The following is a 24,516-nucleotide window of genomic DNA, read 5'->3' on the forward strand; positions in this document are numbered from 1 at the left end:
TTCATTCGGGAGGCCCTTTTTTATGGTGCCTATATCTAAATAAATATGTTGACAATTTTTGGTGGGCCTAGAAATTGGGAGGTACCGTTATATAGGGGTTATAATAAAACATGGACCTATGTTGACAGTTTTTGATGGGAGCCTTTAAAGTCAAATAACTCCTTATTCGGTTAAAAATTGTAGCTAAAATCCTCAAAATACCGAAAAACGGCACATAACTGGGAACTTCAAATGTCATTAACAGCTAATTCGGAGGTACCCCTATATGTCAGCTATACGAATATGAACTTAAATGAACAATTTTTGTTGCAGAATTCTTGTTGGCTCTTAAATTTCAAATTACAGAAAGTTCGTCCAAAAACTAAAGCCGAGGTACGGAAAATCGGAAGGTTTGTTTCGGGGCTATACCAAAACATGGACCTACGTTCGGTTAAACATTTTAAGTAAAATCCTCAAAGTACCGAAAATCGGGAGGTATCGTTATATTGGGGCTATGTTGAAAATTGTTGATGCAGATGTGTGGTGACCACTACAACCTTCAAATGTCAAGTTACAGTTAGTTCGGTTCAAAATTGTAGCTAAAATTGCCAAATTACTGAACATCGGGAGGTACCGTTATATGGGAACTATATCGAAACATGGACCTATGTTGACAATTTTTGATGGAGAAGTGTTTTGACCACCAAGAACTTCAAATGTCAAATTACTGCTAGTTCGGTTTAATATTGTAGTTAACATCATCAAATTACTGAAAATCGGGAGGTACCGTTATATGGGGGCTTTATCTATACATGGACCTTTCATGACAATTGTTGGTGGAGAGGTGTGGTGACCACTAAGAACTTCAATGTCAAATGTTCAAGTTACAGCTAATTCGGTTAAAACTTGTAGGTAAAATTCTCAAAATATCGGGAGGTACCGTTATATGGGGCTATACCAAAACACCTGTGTTCATAATTTTTTCCAATATAAGTTTTTTGGTCACTAAGAACTCTAAATATCAAATTATAGCTAATTCGGTCTACAAATGTGACTTAAAACGTCAAAATACCTGAAATCGGGCGGTAATGTTATATGGGGGCTATTCCAAAACATGGACCTATATCCACTAGTTTTGCTATATAAGTTTACTGACACTTAAGAACCCTAAATGTCAATTTATAGCTAAATCGGTCTGAAAATGTAGCTAAAAACGCCAAAATACCGTAAATCGGGGGGTACCGTTATATGGGGGCTATACCAAAACGTGAACCGATATAGCCCATCATCGAACTTGACCTGCCTGCAAACAAAAGACGCATTTTCCTAAAATTTCAGCGTCCTATCTCCATTTTTGTGGATGCTAGAGTGATCACCACAGACGGACGGACGGACGTGCACAGATCGACTCAGAAATTTACCCTGATCAAGAATATATATACTTTATAGGGTCGCAAATGAGTATTTCAATGCGTTACAAACGGAAAAACAAACTTAATATAGCCTCCACTATGGTGGAGGGTATAAAAACAAATAGATCCGATACGGGTCCTCAAACTGCGCTTTTCCCAAATTTTGTGTGGGAAGTACTCGAAGGACGGACCGATATAGTCCATATTTCAATCTGATACATGACTGGATGAAAGAAAACGATGTGTAATGTTTCGACCTATCAGAAAATCCCCTTGAGAGTTATCTTGCGGATTTGCGGCGCAAGTACAATCTGTTGGGAAAAACGATATATGGAAAGTTTAGAGAAAATCGATTGCTCACTTCGTTAATAATCGTTCGCACAATGTTTCGAAAACAATTTTGAACTTTTTTGGGAGAGGTGAGATTCGAACTTAAACAAAGTTTGGGCAAAATATTACAAAGCAAAACATTGGGTTCTAATCGGTAGATCCGTTCGAGAGTTGTCGTGCGCAGCAGCCAGCTAGACATTGAGAGTGACATATGAACGGACAGAGATAAATAGACTCCAAATTGTCTGAAACGAATTTCGACCAAACATATTTGGGGTCTAAAACCAATATTTCGATGAGACAGACCTTTGGTCGTATTTTGCTTGTATCCATTTTACCCTAAATCCTGAGGTATAAAATAGGTGGCGAGGCGACCCCATGTTGCAATATTTGTATAAAAACTCCAATTTGATAACTGAACTGAAAATTTCTCTGTCATAATAGAGACAATTTGTAGCATGGGAGGAAATTGTGGTTCTCTACACAGAACCAATTATATATAAGGCAGTAGGCCCGTTATCTAGCAGACACATTATTGCAATTTGCATCAGGGGAAAGGTCAGTAGCTATTATTTCATATGTAGGCTACTTTGCCGATATATGCCCTCCAGGAATTAAAATATCGACCAAAAATAAAATTTGTATACTTTTCATCCAAAAGTAATGGTCTATGTCACCCGCTAAATAATATCAGATCATCATGCAAAATTATAGGCATTTTCTTCTACCTAAACTCTTAGCTCGGGCAAAACTTCGTGCTATAATTGCGACCTCTAGCGGGTTTATGATTACACTTCAAACAAAAAACTGTATATATTAGGCTATAACTCTGTTATCTGATCACGTACATCAACATAATTGACATAAATTGAATGGTCAAGAGATCGTCTTCCAAATATTACTCACGAGTGGGGAATGTGTCTTTCAGGAACAAAAATATAAGCTGTTTATTAAAAATGTTCACAATTTTCGCACAAAATTTGTGGTCCATTTAACCCTCTACATATTATCTGATCACCATCTCAAATTGCAAGCTTCTTCTTTGTCATATACTCTTACCTTATTTAAAATTTAGAGGCGATCGGACTATTATTGTGACCTACAGAGCAGCTACAAAATCGGATAAAAATTATGTTTTTAGTCCATTTCACCCGCTAAATATTTCACGATCATCACCAATTAAAATAGTGATCTATTCTGATGCGAAACCGACCTCCATACCAGATTTCGTGACGATCGGACCATAATTGCGGCCTGGAGTTTGATTACAATTTACAAAGGACACACGGACGGACGGAAGGACTCACATCTCAAAATGGCTTTATCTCGCCGAGATATGAAGATTGGTATACCACATGGGGAGTCTCCGACGAATATTTCGCGGTGTTACATGAATTTTTCCCTAAACAAACTTATAATACCCTTTCCACATAGTGGTGTAGGGTATAAATATTTGGGTGTTTTGTTGGCAAAATTGATGTATATATTTTCTTGATATATATCGTAAATACATATTTCATTTATACCGCGACTTATATTGAAATTTGATGGAGAATATTTTTGTCTTTGACGTCTTCTGTCTAGAATCAAGTTTTGTGGGACAAAAATTAATAAACTCAGATAAAGTACAACATTAACCCTAAAACGTGATTTCACTTTTAGCAGATTCCTGGCGTTTAGGTACGATTTAGAGTTTTGGTGTATTCGGGGACCTATAGTAACATTTTATGACAAATAATTTTGTAGAATATTTTGATCTGATACGATCGCATTTTAAGGAGTTTTTAAACGTTTTTTAAAAAAGGGACCAAAATTACCCCTTAAGTGACTCGCATGAGGTATCTAAAAAGATACCCTGCATTGTTGTCAGTAATATTGACAAAAACACTTTATACCTAAAATGTAAGGATTCCAAGGAATCTTATGTCGAATATTTCAAAACCTATAGAAATGGGCGGAACTTGTCACGCCTATTTAGGTTACTTCCCGACGTAAACTTTCAAAACGTCGATACACGTGTCTTCTATTTTATACCCCCTCAGCCTTTAGGCTAGAAAGGGTATATACACTTTGATACGACCAAAAAATGTGCCTCATCGAAATAGCGGTTTTAGACCCCAAGTATGTTTGGACGAAATTCGTTTCGTTGGAGTCGATTTAGCCATGTCCGTCCGTCTGGCTGGCTGGTGCGCACGATAACTCTCGAACGGATGAACCAATTCGAACCAAATTTCGGGTATCGTAATATGTTGTCCAAACTTAGTTTAAGTTCGAAGGTGGGCCATATCGGTCCACTCCTTCGGGTACCTCCCCACAAAAGTTCAAAATTTGTATATAAAATGGTGTGAACGATAACTCTCGAAGGGAGCAATCAATTTGGTCCAAACTTGGCACATCGTATTATTCCTTCCAGATATAGATCGGGTTCGAATATGGACTATATTGGTCCACTCCTTCCGGTACCTCCCACACAAAATTCGGATAAAGTGAAGTTTAAGAGCTCCTCTCGGATCGTTTCGAAATTTGTTTCAGTAAGTTGTCCTTGCGACTCCCTTTACGACTGTAAAATTTCTTTCTTGCGCAAGTCCATACTTCCTTAGATATTGGCCTAAATGTTCCAAGAAACCCTGACGGCACCAACCAAAATGACAAATCCGCAAGATAATTCTCGCAGGAAGTTTCTGATTAGTGCAGACTTTGCACATCATATTATTTCATCCAGTCATGTATCAGGTTGGAAATGGGCTATAGCGGTCCACTCCTTCGGGTATCTCCCACACAAAATTCGAAAAAAGTGAAGTTTAAGAGCTCCTCTTGCACTGAGTCTTTTTTAGTAGGTTGTTCTAGCGGCTTCATTTACAACGGTACAATATTTTTTCGGAGTAAGTCAATACTTCCTCAGATAATGGTCCAAGCTCCAAAACCCTCCGGCACGTACTAAAATGGCTATTGTGCAAGATAACTCCAAACATGTTTCAAAAATTACTTTCAAACTTAGTTTAACGTAATTTAGTATTTCGAGTCCTTTATGAAGAAGTTTGGTGGCTAACAATGTTTGGAATATGTCAATGATTTGGTACACATTACGGTGCATACATATTTTAAAGCAAACTCGTTATACAAAATCGATATGTTTTATATAAGGCATATTTATTGTTTTTTTTTCAGTGGATGAGGGTTTATCTCCGTCAGCACAGCTGACTGATACTTTATTACTTGTTTCGGTGCATTTTTATAATCAGTGCGGCGTTTCTTGTAATTTTAAAAAAGTTCAATTTTGTTGTATTGTGTTATTTGCGTGTCTATACCATAGCCGACCAAGAAGAGCGAGCGCTTAAATTGTTTATGTGTGGGTAAAATTACACTGACAGAACAGGGTGATGATTTTCATATTGAGTGTGAAATGAAAAATATATTGTTGGCGCGTTCGCTTTGTATGACTTAAATTAAAAATAATATAAATAACTTCATAATTTGAAAAGTATTTTTCTTCATATGTAAATTTTTTTGAGAGAAAAAACAAATTGTATATAAAAATGATTTTTTAAGACTTTCTAAGCATACATACATTTTTTATTGTTGCATTGCAGACGAGGCATTCTGCGTCATTAAAAATATTAATACAAAACAAAAATCATTTTCAAATTCTTCCCTCCACATATTTGCTGTACAACTGCAAAATCTTTTCTGTGTACCCAAAAATAAACAAATAAAGCGGCATCAACCTGCTTGCATGAAATTCAGTACAAGACTGAAGTAAAAAAATCAAAACATTTGCTCTCTTACTTTGCGTTCGGGTCGCGTGTGTGTGATTTGCCGAAAAACTTCGTAACCAAATCAATACCCACGAACGGGTTTGGTCTATACTAAACACATAACGGTGCATACAGATTTTAAAGCAAACTCGTGATACAAAATCAATATGTTTTATATACGGCATAATTATTGTGTTTTTTTTCAGTGGCTGAGGGTATATCTCCGTCAGCACAGCTGACTGATACTTTCTTACTTGTTTCGGTGCACTTCGATAATCTGTGCGGGGTTTCTTGTAATTTTAAAAAATGTTCAATTTTGTTGTATTATGTTATTTGCGTGGCTAAACTGCAAGGAAATTTTAAAAGAAATTGAGAACGCGGACGTATTTGTTAGAAAACTATTTATATTATTTGTTTTCGAAGTCGAGTGATTTGACCACGCAACACACAAAAGCTAAGCAGCTGAACGCGCAAAAACTTTTTGTGCAACATCTGTTAGGAGGGAAAATTAAAGCTCCCGTTGTCTATATCTTTATTTGTCTATGACGGTTATCGGTTGTTATTGTTTCGATCTCCTTTTCTCAAAGTATATTGTTGTTGTTGTATTTATTATATTCGTTTGCCAAAATATCAATAGCAAAAAAAAAATAAAGACAAATTTGTCAATAATATCATTTGTCAATGTTTATGAAATATGATATTAACAGTCATAGACTAATGAATGTATAGACTACAAATGTTTCTCAGCTCTTATGTTCGAGAAAAATTGAAGCAATAGATGTCAGACAGTTATTTAAGGGTTGAGAGAAAGCTACTCTCTTCACTCAAACTAAAATTTATAAATAAAATATAAACATTTATGAAGTTATTATTCACAGAAAAGGATGTTTTGGTTAATTTAACTAGTACAATACACGGTGAAGTCGAAAAAATACAAAGATAGCCGCCAAATTGTAGAAAAACGAATAAATTGTTTTCGAAGTCGAGTGGTTTCATCAGCCCCACTTAGCTGTGAGTCAAATGACTAGACCAGTGATGGCCAAAAACACACATTTGCAAATTATAACTTGCGCTAGTGTGAGTGGAAACGTAAATAATGCATTAACCGAACGAATGTGTTTACAGTGTACGTGTGTGTCGTATGCCCGCGGGCATATGAAAGTTGTTGTTGGTGGCCATCACTGGACTAGACCCAACATCACTTTGTGCGACATCTGTTAGGAACAGAAAATGAAAGTTTTGGTGTCTATACTTTAATTTGTCTATGATTTAGTTTTAATTATTGAGCTTTTTTAAATGTTTATGGCGTTTTGTCGAGAGCTTGAAATAAACACGTTGCACACTACAAAATCTGTCTGAAAAATCTCTGAAAACAATTCGAATACTGATTAAACCTCTCCAGCAAACTTGTAGAAATGGGCATTGAAACTATTCGGAGAAAAAAAATTAACTTGAAGAACTGCATTTTTTACCTCAAAATGTATAACATATCTAAAAATTGCATAATTTGTATATATTCGCTAGATGCTAGATGTAGCTTTTCCCAGCTGGTCTTTTTATACCACCATAGTATGGAGGGTTTGTTAAGTTTGTTTTCCGTTTGTAACGTATTGAAATAATCAAATAAAGTATATATATTCTTGATCAGGGTAAAATCCTGAGTCGATCTATGCACGTCCGTCCGGCTGTTGTAATCACTTTAGCATACACAGAAATGGAGATAGGACGTTGAAACTTTGGAAAGACACGTCTTTTGCTTGCAGGCAAGTTCAATGTTGAGCTATATTGGTCCACGTGTTGGTAAAACCCCCATATAATGGTACCGTCCGATTTCAGGTATTTTGACGTTTTTAGTCACATTTTCCATATTTGACATTTAGGGTTCCAAGTGACAATACAACTTATATTCCACAAATTATGGACATAGGTACATGTTTTGGTATAGCCACCATATAACGATACCTCCCAATTTTCGGTCTTTTGGGGATTTTAACTACAATTTTTAACCGAACTAGCCGTAATTTGACATTTGAGGTTCCCTATGGTCACAAAACTTATACACTAAAAATCGTCTACATAGGTTAATGTTTTGGTATAGCCCCTGATATAGTGGTACCTTCCGATTTTCGGTATTTTTAGAATTTCAGCTAAAAATTTTAACCGTTATTTGACATTTTAAGTTCTAGATGATCTCGCATTTCAATATCCAGTAACGTTTTGCTATCTTTAAGAGAAAAGCATAGGTTTTTTGAATAAGGATCGGGTAAAAGTCAAAAAGGACAATGAAAACTTGCCAATATTTATGGCTTGTCTTTCACAACCTTATCTTAAATCTTCTGTGAAATATTTTTACAGAATATGTGGATATTAAACCATCTCAGCTTCTGGTACTTTTAATAAAACAGTTCAAGAACAAAAGGACGAAAAGGAATTGATTCACCATTCGATTTGACTGAATAAATGTAATCTCAAAAGGCTAGAATATCACCAAACGGAGATATAAAGCTGTTTTCTCTCGCATTATAGAGGGATAATAAAAAATTCATCACGTCACAACTCACTAACTTGACCTGTGGAGAAAATATCCTTTTGTGTTCATAATTTACTAACAGAGGGATTTTACCACCAAAGGAGTTTCCTACCTACAGACCAAGGCGAATTTAAGAAAGTGATCCAAAAGGCGAATTCAGACTGTAATTTTCATTTTCTGTCAAAATTCTTGGCGTGAGATATCCACCAAAAGTAGAAGAAAACGGTAAAATATTTTACGCGAAGCTTAAATAAAGAGGTTGTACACAGATATTCTTTATAGAAGTGAACTATTTGCTATTTATTTTTGATAAAAATATGTTTTGACAGCAAATGAAGACATCAGTTGGTATTATTGTATCGCCTTCTTTGTTGCATCATTGTCTACCGCTTTCTTCTAACTTTTGTGGATATTCCGCCCAAAAATTTTTGACAGCAAATGAAGACTACGGCCTGAATTCGCCTTTTGGATCACCTTCTTAAATTCGCCCTGCTCTAGACCTTGAGCATAATTTTAGCGTCACAGTATAGGTAATCCAAAAAGAAGTAAATCTGTATAAAAATCAAATAAAATCAAAGTTTTGGGTTGTGTCAGTAGGATTTTTTTTTTAGAATTTTCGGGCCACTTATTTTGAAAAGGAAACAACAAGATCTTCTTCCTCAAAACTAATTACAGTTGTAATCAGGACATATGTATTACATGAAGTAAAAATTCAATGCGATGGGATTTTCTAGCTCATTTTTTTGGTTAGCTATGGTCTATTCAACATTGATAGATAGAGGATACAAATAGTGAGATCCCCAACTAGGGAAATTACCCATATTTTTAACTTTGTCTTCTTCTTGTAAAAGCTGTGTTTTCGCTCACTGAAGATGATGTAAATAATGCGAAATCGCATCGACTTTCTTTGTTCCTTTATGCAATAATTTCGCAGTACGACACATGATATTCAAATTCCAAAATTTTACAAATGTGCTGTACAAACAAATTTCCTATGTAATCATTAATAATTTTTTTGTTTTTGTTCTTCATCATTTCGCTCATCCCAACACCCATTGCGCCGTTCACATTTGTTCTTGCTTCTGTATAATTCTGGCTTATATTTTTTAATGAATTTTAAAACAAAAGACTGTTCCATATTTTGTTTTCAATAATTCAATTTCAGATTTGATGAGTCGAGTTCGGATAAGGAAATTCTAGATTTACTGCTGGAACAAAAGCGTTATGACAAACGATTACTGCCGCCAGTTCACGGTAAGTTGGTGTCAAATGAATTAGTGGCAAACTACGATTCCAATTGCCACTTGCAATACACAAATATACACATTTTGAAACATACACAAACACAGACACAAGCAAATCCACAACAATGTGGCTTAACGGTTTGAGAAAGTCATTTAGTTAAGTACTTTTGTAGTTGTAGTAGTTTGTAGTCATATTTTGAACTATATTTGTATATGCCTGTTTTTGTTGCTTTTGCTCGATCCCGTCTCTAAAAATAAGTTTATATAATTGCAGACGTACATTAATAACACTGTGCAACACAATGTTTCCTCTAATATCAGACCAAGATGAAAGAAAAGTGGAGGAAAATCATTCAAAGTGGATACGTTTAGACAAAACAGAGATCTCTCAAATTATGTTATAATGAATGGGTGACAACGCCACAGAAAACTATACCATAGGATTATGTATTTTAAAACTAATTTACACTGGCAAATAAAACTCATGTTTTACTAGCTCTATTTGACGAGTATGCAATGGAAATGGCTACTTACATCCCAAGCTCTATTAAATTCTAAAATATGTTTAGTATATCACTTATAAATTGGGAAATATTTGAAACCAAAACTAAGAGAACGAATGAATAATAGATTTGCAATAACAACTAAATGTAAAGTAATAATCAAAAATATCTCACCACTCACACGTAATAAAAAATTGTTGTAATACATACATCTGACGTAATTTTATCCCACACTCAATTCCAATTGGTCTTATTCAGAAAAAATGTAATAACAACGAATTTTGTTGCACAGTGAACTTGTACTATACTCTTATTGCTTTTTTATTTCTATTTCTTTATTCTTGTCATTGCATAATGGTTAGAGACTTTGTCGCTACCACTTTATTTTATTGCCAACCAAAGGCACAGACAATTGGGTAAAACATAATGGCTGATGGTTGCATTAAAATAAATTGTCCGGAAAGACTTGCAACGCATTCAATAGTAATAATCGCTACTGATTACAAAAACATCATCATCAACAATAACAACAACAACAAGAAAAACGAAGATGACAACAGAAACAACTTAATTGAATATAATCTACACGATATACACGTCCCGTTGAAATGTGCAACAAAATTATATTTGCGAACGTGTTGCAAGTCTAATTTCACAAAAAGAAGAACGCAAACTATAAAAATTCTATACATATAGATACATATATGTATATTTTGGGAGCAAGAATCATTCAGAAAATCATGATAAAAAATAAAATAATATTTAATTGTGATTTTCCTTATTTATTTACTTTAAGGATTTTTGAGACAATTGAGCAGCGCTAATGGATAATAAACTTATTTCAAAAATGCTTACTGCAGTTATTATTACTTGCATTAGAACTTTTCACACATAGGGCGATAATTTTATGGTTCTTTTGCTATTAGCGGAATTTTAAAAGGAAAAAATTAAATAAATTTATAGGCATTAAAGTATAAATTTCACATTAAAAGTCAATTCTAAAAGGGTCCACCTTTATGTTTAATGATCAATTTTAACCTTAAGATACCCAGAACTTATAAAAATGTGTAGTTGTAGCATCGCAAATATGTTCGTTGGTATATATTTCTTAGTTATCTGGTTCTAGTTTAAATTCAAAAATTCTGCAACATGGACTGACTGCGTCGATAAAGAATCGGTAGACAGGTGAGTGGGGTTAGCTGGGCAGTTAAACAAATCCGTCATGCCATGCGGTCCCAATTCACATTCAGGACATGTGTTGGTTACCATCCGGATCTCAACCGGGCTAAAACCACTCGTGTTTGCTCGGATCAGGCATACCGGGATATATTGCCGTTCCCATGGTGAAAAAATATACGAACACGAAATTGTTGAAGTTGCGGCCCCTGGACGAAGATTCGTCTGCGTCAATCCGGTGCTTAGTTGGCCACATTGTGCATCGAGTTAGTCGTAATTTGACGTTTCGTGTTTTTTATGAACCTGAAGAATTGCTAACATAGATTATACAACGCTACCTACTGATTTCAGATATTTCAATCCGAGTTAGCAGTAATTTACCAACAATCGCTGATATAGGTCAATGTTTTGTTAGAGCCCTCATATAACGGTAAATTGGAATTTTACGCATTTTGAAGATTTTAGCCACATTTTCTATCCAAATTAGCTGCTTAAGCATTATAGTTTCAGATTGTTTACTGGTTACCTTCCAATGTGTTCATAATGCTTTAAAGTGGTGAATTTAACATGGACATGTCATAGGAGGGAGCCAATTTTTCCCTCACTACATTACCAGTATCACACAAAATAGACTATTGGTCACTTTTTTTGCTGGAAAAGTTTTTCCATACGTATTATTTGAATTCGTTAGCTACAGGTAATCGGGCATGCAATGTATTATCTAACTAAACAACTGGTTACTGGCAATGCAGTGAGGGGACAATTGACTGTATCCTACGACATACACAAGTTAAATTCACCAGTCTAAAGCATTGTGAGTAGTAAACAATCTGGAATAACTGGGTATTTTCAGACCTATGGAATCTAAATACATATAAAATTTAACCAATTCGGCCAAGCCGTTTCAGAGGAGTATAAATGTTTTACAGTGAGAGGAGATTTTTAAATATGTATGTATATTAGATACATATGTATATAGGTACAGGTTTTGGGATAAATAGGCTAACATTAACAAAAATTTAGGTGTTCTATTCTACTGACGTGGAGTGTATATTTGTTGATTTACATTAAAAAACGTAGCTATTGAATTCATATTCTTTATTAAATATCAGTGTACCATTTGTCTCTACAATCCTTAAAGTTTGTACATATTGTCGAACGTGTTGGTCAGTTTGCAGACCAGAATGACCAACATATTCAACACTGTATGCCACGCACAATACAAACCAATTAAAACACATTTTTTTGCTAAAAGTAAAAATATTTACTAGTGATACATAAACCGAATTTAATATTTCAAATTCAAATATTTTATATTTTGTTTTTTGAATGTTTCAATATTGACAAACATTTCAATATGAATTCTAAATGTAACAATCAAAATTTTAAATTGAAAACAAAAAAAAAAACTGTGTTACTGTCCCCTTGAAACTTTGGACAGAGCTGTTCTTGAGATGTTTGTTATGTTTCACTTCATTAAAACTTTGCTTCTGGTACTCAACATACTCCCTTTTCCAGATGAAGACTTTTGCTGTGGATTGTCATCACCCGATATGGCTACTGAACAAAATTCAAGGAGGCCACATAAGCGCGGTTCGTTTGAAATTATTCATATCCTACTTATCCTACTTTTAATTTTTAATCTACCCCCATGAAATATGTACCAAATATGTGTGTATACATTGCGCGAAATTAAAGATATCATTTGTAAATAATATACTTATGAAAAAGTCAATTAATTTTTTGCACAGTTTTATAGAGATATTTCAGTATCTATATACTTTAACTCTCACAATGACGTAAGCACAACACATACAATTTAAAAAATAAATTTTCTTCTTTAATACTTCTTAAGGTCTTATGGATGGCTCACGAAAAAATTTATATCACATTTAAATATTTCTCAATTTTGATCAAACAATAAACAAAACACTGTAATTAAGGAATTTTGTTACTGACGATACCTTGTAAAATGTATAAAGATTGTTAATTGAACAAGGCGAACAGCAAAATTTCGTTTGGACTGAACGGATGATGGATAAACCAATTTAAGTTTTAGTAACTGATAACCAAATTAAGAACTACCGACAAATCAATGGGCAGATTTGTCAAAACAGCCACAATATATGCATAAGAACTAATACACAATTATTTGAACCCGAAATGCTAAATACAGCAACACCAATTTAATGTGTTTATGCTTCAAGATACTTTCTATTTTCCAGAATATACACAAAACACAGAACAAAATCTTACCCATGAAAATGCCGGTTTCCAGATGCTTCTGGTGATAGGGGCAACATTATCGGAGAGTAAACTCAAATAAAAAATTTAAAGTTTTTTCAATGTGAAATTGTAATTTCAACTAGGCACTAACAACATTGTAGTGCGATTTTACTTAAGCAAATGTGTGACGTAAGATTGTATACGCTACAAATGTTAAATACTAAGTTGGCCCTGTACAGAACATTTGTCCTATAAGCCCACTCAAGAAAAGATGTCCATTCCTCTCCACTTGTTGACCCCATCAAAGCCTTGGCCGTTCAGAATGTACCGTAATGCGGTCCGTATTTATACGCCTTTTTAGCGGGTTCATCATCAATCGATGTATTTCCATTCGTTTAAATATACTGATGCCGCTATATATGGCAGATACACCTAGTGGTTCATACCACGTCTATATTCACAGTCAAAGAATTTTTCTCTCAAAAATTGGTGTGTTTGAGCCTTATCTGCTTGCGCAAGTACCCAAGCTTTGGAACCATACATTGGTTCATACGAGGTCGATATTCACCGTCAACGCATATTGGCCCGTAAATCTTGCGAAGAATTTTTTCTCAAACCTTGGTGTGTTTGAGTCTTATTTGCTTGGGCAATACTATTCTTCTGATTATTTTTAAACTGATGTTGTTTGTTGTGTTTATGGAGGCGTCAAGGTTGTGCTTTCCCGGGATTCAAAATTTAGACATGGCTTGAAATACCTATGAGAGTATTGGCTGTCGAATGTTTCTTTATAGTCGACAAAAAGATAGTAAGTGTCGATCTGCATCTCTTGGGTGTTTTCCAGGATTTGCCGCAACGCAAATACCTGGTCTATTTGTCTGGTTTAACTAAAGCCTCATTCGCATGGCCTAGTTATTTCTGACACTATCCTATAAGCAAGAGAGAGTAGACTTATGTCCCTATAGTTAGAGCTCACAGTCTTATCTGCTTTCTTGTGCCTCACAGGATGCAATCGGTTACACGTTCGTCATTCCAGAGGGTGCTAACTAGCTGATGTATACACCTTACCAGCGTGTCGCCTCTGGTTATGAACAGATTGGCTGCTAAGCCATCGGCTCTTGATGCCTTATTATTCTTCAGTCGTTTTATTGCTGTCTTCAACTTATTTTGGCCGGGCGGTATACACTCATTAGTATCTTCTGAAAGCGGATATTATATACCATCAGTTAAAAATGTGTTCTTTCCATATTCTGATCCCACTATGTGTATCTGTTACCAAATTACCATGCTGGTCTATACGGGAGGATGTGCCTGTACCAAAGACATCAGTCTGATGTTTCACTGTTTGATAGAATTTTCGGGCTTCATTCTGGCTCCTGTAATTTTTGATTTTTTCACATTCCCGCTTTCATATTCCCCTATTTTTCCGGCGGAAAACACATTTCTCATCTCTCCTTTTCTCACAATATCTCTCTCGTGCGCTACGCGTTGCTACTGATTGTAGAGTAGCTTTGTATGCCGCATTTTTCTCTTCGGCAGTAGCACGAAACTCCTGGTCGTACCATGGGTCCAATGTGGAGGTCTCTGCTATTCAAATATGGATTTTGTAGCTGTTTACATGGAATGGCCAATACTTTGCCACCGTGCTGATATGTTATCGGGACGAGGAGTGCTTTCATTAAGCAATTGTGCCAGTTGAGTTGGGTATCTTTGTATCGTACTTAATTGCTACATATAATCGGGCACATACATTTGCTGGAACAAAGTGGTTGTCTGAGTTCATGTTTGCTTCATGGAACGATCCCACATCCAACACGCTCAATGAATGTCTTCAATCTATCACAACTTGATCAATGTAATTTCTTGTTTTTTGGTTTGGTGACAGCCAATTGCCTCGTGACTATCGAGATGCTTAAATCTGGTACTGCTAACGACCATGTTCTTTGCCTCTGCGAATTCTATCAGCCTCATTCCATTGTCACACGTTTCACTGTGGAGACTAAATTTTCCGGCTGTTGGGACAATGATATTCTCTTTCCATATTCTCCTGATATTTTGGCTCCAAAAAAGCATCTAGGGTCGGAGACACAACCCATTGCCTCCAAAATTAATGCTCAAACCGATATGGGCATAATTTTTGCATATATAGCGTTTAAAAAAAGTTTTACAAAATTGATATACATTACCACGGCAAACCTTGAACATGTTCTGCAAATTTCACGTAAAAGGTTCAGCAGTTTTGGAGATATAACATATTTGAAAAAGTAGGTGACGTTCCCAGGTTTTTAGATGTAACCACCATTTTTTCGCAAATTAATATTCAAGTCTGTACGTCCATAAGTTTCCCAACTATAGTGTTTTTTAATTAATTTCTCGTTGGAGTCGAGCTGAAGATTCGAACCCACACAACCATCACTATGTGGTAGAGGCTCATCAGACAAATCGGCTGTGGAGCGGCTTCGCTATCATCTAACTTTTCCTCTTTCAAATGCAACTGTTTTTTTACAACAATGGATATTTGTCCACTCATTGTATGGCTTCCATGACAAACATTTAGCGTAGTCTTTGGAAGTTATGAGTTTGGCTCTGAAGGCTAGTACGCTGTGACAACACTTTTTTAGATGATAATGAAGCCGCTCCACAGCCGATATGTCTGATGAGCCTCTACCAAAGGCGAAACATGTCACATAGTGGTGGTAGTGTGGGTTCGAATCTTCGACTTTAAACATTGTGTTCAAATTTAATGAAAATCAGTTCAATAGTTCTGTAGATATAACATATTTAAAAATAGGCTTGGAAGCTCCTTGGTCCAAATAACTACCTAAGGTCGGCAACACAACCACCATTGTCTAGCAAATTAATTTTCAAACCGATACATTCGTCATTTTTGCAAATATAGAGTTTTTAAAAAATAGAGCAACCCGCCCCTTCGAAAATCAACAAAATATGTAGACAATGTGGTCAAAATTATGCAAATCGGTCCAGCCGTTCTCAACTAATGCAATTACCAACGAACGCAATTAGGTTTTTATTTATAAAGATGTCTTAACTTTCTTCTCTTCCCTTCTTTCTCAATATTTTCTGAATTTTAAAGAAAAGGCGATGGAAACATTTTACACGATGAATGTGAAAAAAATTATTATGTGTATATCTTAATTTTTAATGTTAAGCCAAGGCGAATTAAGGAAGGTGATACAAGAGTCGAATTCAGGCCGTAGTCTTCATTTGCTGTTAAAAGTTTCTGTGCGAAGAATCCACAAACGGTAGAAGAAACGATAAAATATTCTTCACTGAGCTTGAATAGAAATGGGGAGGGTATTCTATTTTATCGCTTCCTTCTTTCTTTGGTGGATTTGGTGGAACAAAAACTTTTGACAGCAAATGAAGGCTAAGGTCTGAATTCGCCTTCTGGATAACCTTACTAAATGAACCTTGGACAGTAAGAAAAGACATAAGCTGTTCTTACAAGGTCGCCTTGTAATTGCATCATGGTGATAAGTATTTTTTGGGGAAGTCGCCTCCTGGATAACCTTATTCTGGAACCAAGCAAATTTACCAAGGTGACACAGAAGGCGATTTCAAGTCTTACCCTCCTCTGGTTGTCAACAATTTTCTTGGGAACAATCTACAAAAAAAGAAGAACAGAATAAAATAGGTTTCACAAAATTTAAATTATATTACTTTTGCCAAAAGATAATTATTTGTTTTTGTATACCCTACACAACAATGTGGGGAGGGTATCATAATCTGGTTTGTAACACATCGAAATAATTGTCGTAGACTCACCTTTATATAGAGTGGCGCCCAACTAAATAGGGACAATAAATTCACAATAACTTGATTTCACCTCTAATATTTGAAGACTTTTATGAAATAAATTTTGTTTATGAGGTATTGGTATAGCACTATCAATTCATGTCAAAACATTCTGAAATTCGTCTTATGTGGGGGACATTCCACTTTTCTAAAAATGGTTCATATTAGCTTGTCCAGCTAATTAGTGTATTCAGATGATTTCAAGCTTTACCCCCCACCTCAAGTCTCTTAAAGGGCGGTAGTATTACTGCAATCCTTAGTAATGTGTTTTAGGCATTATTTTATATTAATGCACTACAAATATGCAGTCCAATCTTTAGTATTTTACTAGTTTTGGGAACATAATTTGGACCAATTGAAAGTTCAGAGATCTGCTTTAATATATATTAGCGACTACTGTGACCAACAACTCCCGCATTTGGTAGCTTACGCCGATCTGCTCTACCCCATTGTAAAGATGAGATTTTATTTTGAATGCTTTTTCCTATCAACGTCAGCCTAGTGTCTTGTCTAGAATCATTTCTCAATACATGCACATATACAATAGAAAACTTTTTCCTCATGATTTGCAATGCCTTCTAGTTTGGAAGTTTGATAGATTACACTGCTCAACAAAATTGAAAAAGTTGAATGTTTCAACCGAAGTTGTTGTTGTTTCTAAAGGAAATTGGCGAGCTATTTTCAAATCTGGTCACGGTTTTTCTCCATCAGCTCTTGTTCTTGAGATATAGCTCAAAATCGGTTTTTACGAGTTTTACCCAGAATTTCGTTATTTTCGGATACAAACAAATATTTTTTTCGGGTTTTTCGACACTAATATATTAAGAAGATGTTGTACGCTCGATACAAAACTTTTTTTGAAATAATTATGGTGAGTATTTATCAAAAAATATAGAAAACATACGATGAATCTTGGAAAAATTGCATATTTTGAGTATTTTAAGCTGTAATTGCGTCATCGGGGGAAGTCATAGAAGCTTCATATGGCATTCCGGATATGCTCAGGGTGTCTGCTATATAGTCCTGTATTCAAATATTTAATATAAAGTTCATAGCGCCCACGATTCGCCCATAACCTAAAAATCGTCATGAAGACTGCCATTGAAAAGTAAATGGCATATTTGGTAATTATATCACAGGTAAATGATTTCCCTTAAGCAGTCTTCATGACGATTTTTAGGTTATGGGCGAATCGTGGGCGCTATGAACTTTATATTAAATATTTGAATACAGGACTATATAGAAGACACCCTGAGCATATCCAGAATGCCATATGAAGCTTCTATGACTTCCCCCGATGACGTAATTACAGCTTAAAGTACTCAAAATATGCAATTTTTACAAGATTCATCGCATGTTTTCTATATTTTTTGATAAATACTCGCCATAATTATTTCAAAAAACGTTTTGTATCAAGCGTACAACATCTTCTTAATATATTAGCGTCGAAAAACCCGCAAAAAAATATTTGTTTGTATCCGAAAATAACGAAATTCTGGGTAAAACTCGTAAAAACCGATTTTGAGCTATATCTCAAGAACAAGAGCTGATGGAGAAAAACCGTGACCAGATTTGAAAATAGCTCGCCGATTTCATTTAGAAACAACATCAACTTCGGTTGAAACAAAAGTCGTGTTGACCAGTGTTATATATGGATAGATATGGCGGACTGTGATAAGAAAAAGTCCTCAAAAATACTTCAGTTATATAATACATATATAGAAGTTATCAAAACTCCACCTTTGTCTTCTGGCCCTTATTCACATCTGATATCCCTGATGAGCTTACTAACCATCAGGCAAAATAATAAATTTTTTTCCAATAGTTCTATTTAACTTTTGGGTAACAAATCTTGTCCTTTAAAATCATATACGGGTATATGTATGTATTTGTTATGTTTATCCTGCAAATCACACCGCAGTTATCCAACAAAAGAAATACTTACATCTATAACGACGTCAGCTCTCAGCCTTAAAATAGTCAAAATCTAAAAAATAGTATTTTTTTTAAATTAAAAAAAAAAACAAAGTTTTTGCATTTTATTTGTTTCATATATGTATAAATTTGTTTATTTCCAATAAAATATTTTTATTGAAAAAATTTTCTTTTTATTGATGATTTAAACACCGGTTAAATTTCTGATGTCCGGATTATCTAAATTACACTGTTTAATACCCTCACCATAGTGGTATAAAAAGCAATATGATCGTATAGTCGTTAACTTTTTTCAAGTCGTAATTGTATATTTTGTTGTTGTTGTTTTTTCCAACAACCTTAAACAAATTTAATTTATAGTGCGCCTCGCCCCTTGGTAAAAAAAATTTTTCTCATTAATTAACAAAATTTTATTTTAATAATATATTAATAAATATTGAAACATAAACGGGTCATCCTAACTAAAAAGGGTTAACACTGTCCACAATGTTTAGTTCTAATATCATTTGTTACGGATTTTCTTTTAATTTTGTTTTTTTACGTGTTCGTGGCCATCCACAGCATTAATCTATGTATCGCAAATTATTTCTATTTCCCTTAGTACGTAACAACATACTTTTCCGGCTTGCGTTTTTGTCTTTCATGTCACCTACATATTTTTATTTCCTTTACCCTTTTATACGTAGTTTTATGTGTCTTTCAGTTGCTGACTGTACTGATTTTAAATTAATTACAAACTATTTTCTTTTTTCATTCTCTCTTTCTTGCCCCATAACGCCTCTAGGTACACTCAATGTTAATGTTACCGTTCTGCTACTTAGCTTGGCATCCCCGGATGAAAGTAGTCTGGTAAAGTCCCACTCATTTGTATATATTTGAATTTAAATTAATTAATTGAACATACATTTCCTTTCTCCCTATCTCTCTCTCTCTCTCTCTTCCGACAGAAATACGAAGTGGAGTTTCTGTTGAATCAGTTCTGGGTGGATCCTCGTCTACAATATGGCAACAAGTCACATTATGACTTTTTGAATGCATTGCATCATCATGACAGCATCTGGACGCCGGACACTTACTTTAGTATGCATGGCGATTTTAAAGATCCTATTATACCAATGCATTTCGCTTTAAGAATTTTCCGGAATGGGACCATTATGTACTCAATGAGGTGTGTATGTTTGTCATTAACCATTTTGTTTTGTTCTCTTTTTTATTCTATTAGATTTATCCTTATCATGAATATGCATTAGTAGATGTATAATGTAAGTGTGGCCGCCGAGCAAAACCTGATTTGGTCAGTAGCTGAAAAGTGTTTTTTTTGTTTCGAATGACTGCAAATGAACGCCATCATTTCCACAAAGGAAATGTTTGTGGAGTGTCGTCGTTATTCCTTGCTTTCTATTTGTTATAATATCCACTTGTTTGTATACAAATGATACGAGAATGTAAATTTACACGCATACATTAAAAAACCAACTACAGAGCCACGTTATCCAAGGAAACATCAACGCTACATTACGAACAATTCCACAAGGATAACGACATATGAAACGAAAATGGATAACAAGTACCAGAAAAATTAAAGTACTAGGCAATAACGTAATAAAATAAGAGAAAACTTTTTTTAAGTGAAAAAATTAATGCGATATTAATGGTGTAGTATTATGATTATTTTTTCGTTTCAAAATTCAAGCTTGAATTAGAAATTATGTAGGCTCTTTCAGACTTTGCCCTAGTTTCTACTAGATACTAGATATCTACTTTAAGACGCAAAAGTTATGAATAATTTAATAACCTACAAATTTAAAAGCACATTTTAAATATCAGAACTTCGTTTTTTCAGTTTAGAAGGTAACCATTCTTTGACCTAAAGATGGGAAAATTTTTTAGTCACTTTGTTCCATGTCATACACAATATTTCACAACTGTGTCATTAGACAAAACAAAGACATGGAACAAATCGCTCTTAAATTTTCCAAATTTATTCTTTATTTTTATATAATACTAGCGGACCCGGCGAACTTCGTCTCGCTATTAAGGAATAAAATTTCATACAAAAACTCAACTTTCGATTTTTCCAATTTTCCGACTTTTCCAGAGAGATTTTCCAAAATTTTCTTCCGTAAAGACCTTCTCCTCGAAAATACGAATAACTGACAAAAAAATTTACAGAAATCGGCCTAGCCGTTCTCATTTTATGAATTACTATACATTTTTTACACCATTTTTATATATATAGATATAGATTCCAAATAATTCAAGTCACAAATATGAATTCGTTCTTCCGTCAGCTCCAAGCAATTGTGTCATAAACTTGAAAACGCTATTATCTAAAAGCGGAAAAATTACCTATGGAATTTATTTAGCATGACATCGACAATATTTTTAATCATTCCATTTGCATGAGGCCTAAACCAAATCCAGTTCTGTTGAAAAATATGACTAAACCGACAATAGTTAGTTTGCAGTTTTTCCAAGGATTTGTCCACCCTCAAACTGAAAATTTTTTAGTCAATTTGGTTGAAACATGTATCTTCAAAATACCATACATCTGGCAGTTCGTTTATATGCAGTCTATACCAAAACTTGGATCGATATAGTCCATTGTTCGTATAATCGACCTAGAATTGTATGCTGATCAGGAAAATACGCAATGATCAATTATCTTGTTGAAACGATTAACGAAATAACTGCAAGGGGAATGCATAATCCCAACATCATAGGAACGTCAGAGCGCTTCGAGAAACGCCAGCCTCGGTCAACTACAGGCCCCAATAAAAATGTTATATCATTAGAATTCAGGGTATAAGTGATTTTGGGGAAATGGGGGCCTTACATCAAGAAACTGAAATTTGGAAATAAATGGAATTTTGAAATGAAAGCGGATTAGAGAACGTATTTTGTAGAGTCGATAGAGTTCAGGTATCCGCTTGAGTCCTACTTCACATAAACAATTGTTGCTCCATTTGTATGTAATTTGCAATTTAGGATGTAAAGTAATCAAGTAACTTCTCCAACAATTGCGGTAATAGGTTCACGCTCTGGTATATCGCCATAACTAACGGTACCACCCGATTACAGGTATTTTGAAGTTTTTATTTACATTTTCGGTCTAAAATGGCTGTAATATTTTGAAGTTTTTTTTTTATTTGAATGACGTCTGCTTCTATTTGGTACATGATATGATAATCAAAACAAGTATGAAAGTATTAGTCAGCTGTGCTGACGGAGATATATATTTTGTATCGCGAGTTTGATTGAAAATACGAGGAATCTGAAGGTATGGTAATGTGGGGCTATACCAAATCATTGACAAATACCAAAAATTTTAAGTAAGCAAACTTCTGATTCATAGAGAGCTCGAAATATTTAATTACATTAAACAAAGTTTGAAAGAAATTTTTGAAAATGTGCACACTATCTATTTTAATGTTTGCAGGCAGGGTTTTTTTGAGCTTTTGAGCCATTAATTATCTCAGGAAATATGGACTTACTCCGGAAAAAAAATTTTAGGGTTGCAATAGGGACTGTGAAATCAACATTCTGCAAAAAATTTCAAATAGACTCGAGACAAGTCCTCAGACTGCAATTTTCCCAAATTTTGTGTGGGAGGTACCCTAAGGACGGAACTGATATAGTTCATATTCCAACCAGATACATGAATGGATGAAGTAATAGAATGTGAAAAGATTTGACCAATCTTACAGATTTTCTAAAGCCGTTATTTCGATGAGGCACATTTTTGGTCGTATCAAAGTGTATATGGGAAATGTAGCCAATTCTTTTATACTGCATTCTTTAAAAAAATTTGCGTTACATCAGCGATTTTGGTACATTGGTTAAGAAAAAAATTCCCCAGTAAAAATTCGCTAGCGAGAAACTTTTTGGTTGTTGCGGACAAAAGTAATCGCGTTTTTACTTCTGCTTTTAAAGAATAATTATTATAAAAACGCAAATTATTTTAATGAGAAAAATTGAGGCGCTCAGCGCCAAATCGGCCTAACCCACATGCCTACAAAAATCAAACTGACTATAAACATTTAACTGTAATCTTTTGAAATAAATTCTAAAAATTCCATATTGCATTATTTTGGAAGGTATTATAACCTAGTCTTATATAATGCAATAGGTAGTTGTTATGGTATTTATTGCAAAAGGTTCTGGTTAGATCTTTATAGTCTGATTGTTTTTTTGGGCATGAAGGTTAGGCCGTTTTGGCGCTGAGCGCCTCAATTGTCACTAAAAAGTTATCACGAAGGGACGCCAGTGAGCAGATTGCATAATATTTGTAAAATGTTACTCCTTATTAGCGGAATTTAACAAAAAATTGACATAATTTTAAATGTAATCCGATTTTTTTTTCAAAATATAGGTCCAAAAATTATAACAAAAATTTATTTTAATAATGAACTTCACGGGGAATCAAATAATACCAAAATTATAATGATCGGGATAAAATTATAATGATCGGGCCCTGGTATGGTACAACATCTTCGGATACCTCCTTCACAAAATTTCAACATAAGGAAATTTAGGGGCTTTTCGAGAATCCATTTGACATTTTGACCAATGCTACTCCTTGCGGTCTTGTTTACAGCGATACTCTTTTTTTTCGTGGGTAAGTCCATGCTTCCTGACATAACGGTTCAAAAGCTTTAATCTTACCATGACCAACTAAAATAACGACTTGACACGATAACTATCAAAAGGAATGACTTCCAAAATTAGGCCCACTTCCAAAATGAACCATTCTTTCTGGTATGTTCTCCACAAAAGTGTAAAACTTTTGCGCTCTTATCGAAGTCAAATTTATGAGCGTTACATAAGCATTTATTCGCAACGGCCACAATCGTGCAGTTTTATACCCAAATGTTTTGATATTTTTGTCGGAAAGTTTATATGTCCAAAAAAGGCCACGAAGTTCTAAAACTCCCTGAGTACACAATTTTTAGGACAAAGATTTTGGTTATGAATCCCCTATTCGATCTGTCTATAGATAAAAGTCCCAACTCACACAGGCTGAGGGTATATCTATGTCGGCAAACCCGACAGATACTTTTTACTAGTTTTCGAAAATACAAATGTTATGAATTTTCATAAGTTTGCCTCCTTCATAAGTTTGCCGACAGAAGTGCTTAATCTTTGGACATAGTCCTTTGAAAGTTTTAAATGTCATCGAGTTCATAAACATCTAATCGTACAATTAAGATAGAAATAAGACGGAAGAACAACCAATTCAGTTGGAGTTTTTTCGACTTTACCTATTTTGTCAGGACTTAGCTAAAATTTTGCAGTGAATGTTGGTTTCGTGTCTCAAACAGTACTGCGAGTAGAATTCGGAGTCTATGAGTCGTAGTTGGTATCGCCCGACTCCTGATAAAAATGTTTTCTGTTTTTTTAATGTTGCAGAACCTGAAAGAATCCACACATTTTTACTACTAAAAATTAGTCGATTCTTGCAGTACTGGAACAGACCATACATGTAATTTTATGAATTTTTAGTTGGCTTGCATGGACTCTATTAAAATAGTAAAGTTTTTGTGTTTTTATGGCATAAACGAACATTATTTTCTTATAATAGCTGGCAATGTTTGATTAGAAATGTTCGGTACA

At 34.6% G+C, this 24,516-nt stretch overlaps 1 protein-coding gene across 30 annotated transcripts in view; it reads left to right on the forward strand.

Moving 5' to 3' along the window:
* The window catches only part of pHCl-1 (pH-sensitive chloride channel 1), a 358,921-nt gene that overhangs the window by 232,740 nt on the left and 101,665 nt on the right, over window positions 1-24,516 (forward strand). For 16 of the 30 annotated variants that reach the window (XM_073983472.1, XM_073983483.1, XM_073983471.1 and 13 more), the window contains 3 exons: window positions 9,172-9,260; window positions 19,688-19,752; window positions 19,851-20,071. In XM_073983472.1, the coding sequence (XP_073839573.1) occupies window positions 9,172-9,260; window positions 19,688-19,752; window positions 19,851-20,071 (375 nt within the window). Of the gene's footprint in view, window positions 1-9,171; window positions 9,261-12,447; window positions 12,523-19,687; window positions 19,753-19,850; window positions 20,072-24,516 lie in introns of all 30 variants that reach the window. The other 14 variants (XM_073983457.1, XM_073983467.1, XM_073983456.1 and 11 more) reach the window with 1 other exon arrangement.

Source organism: Musca autumnalis, unplaced genomic scaffold (assembly GCF_047663935.1).
Source record: "Musca autumnalis isolate F117 unplaced genomic scaffold, ASM4766393v1 scaffold_4, whole genome shotgun sequence".
In the NCBI taxonomy this organism is placed as follows: Eukaryota; Metazoa; Arthropoda; class Insecta; order Diptera; family Muscidae; genus Musca; species Musca autumnalis.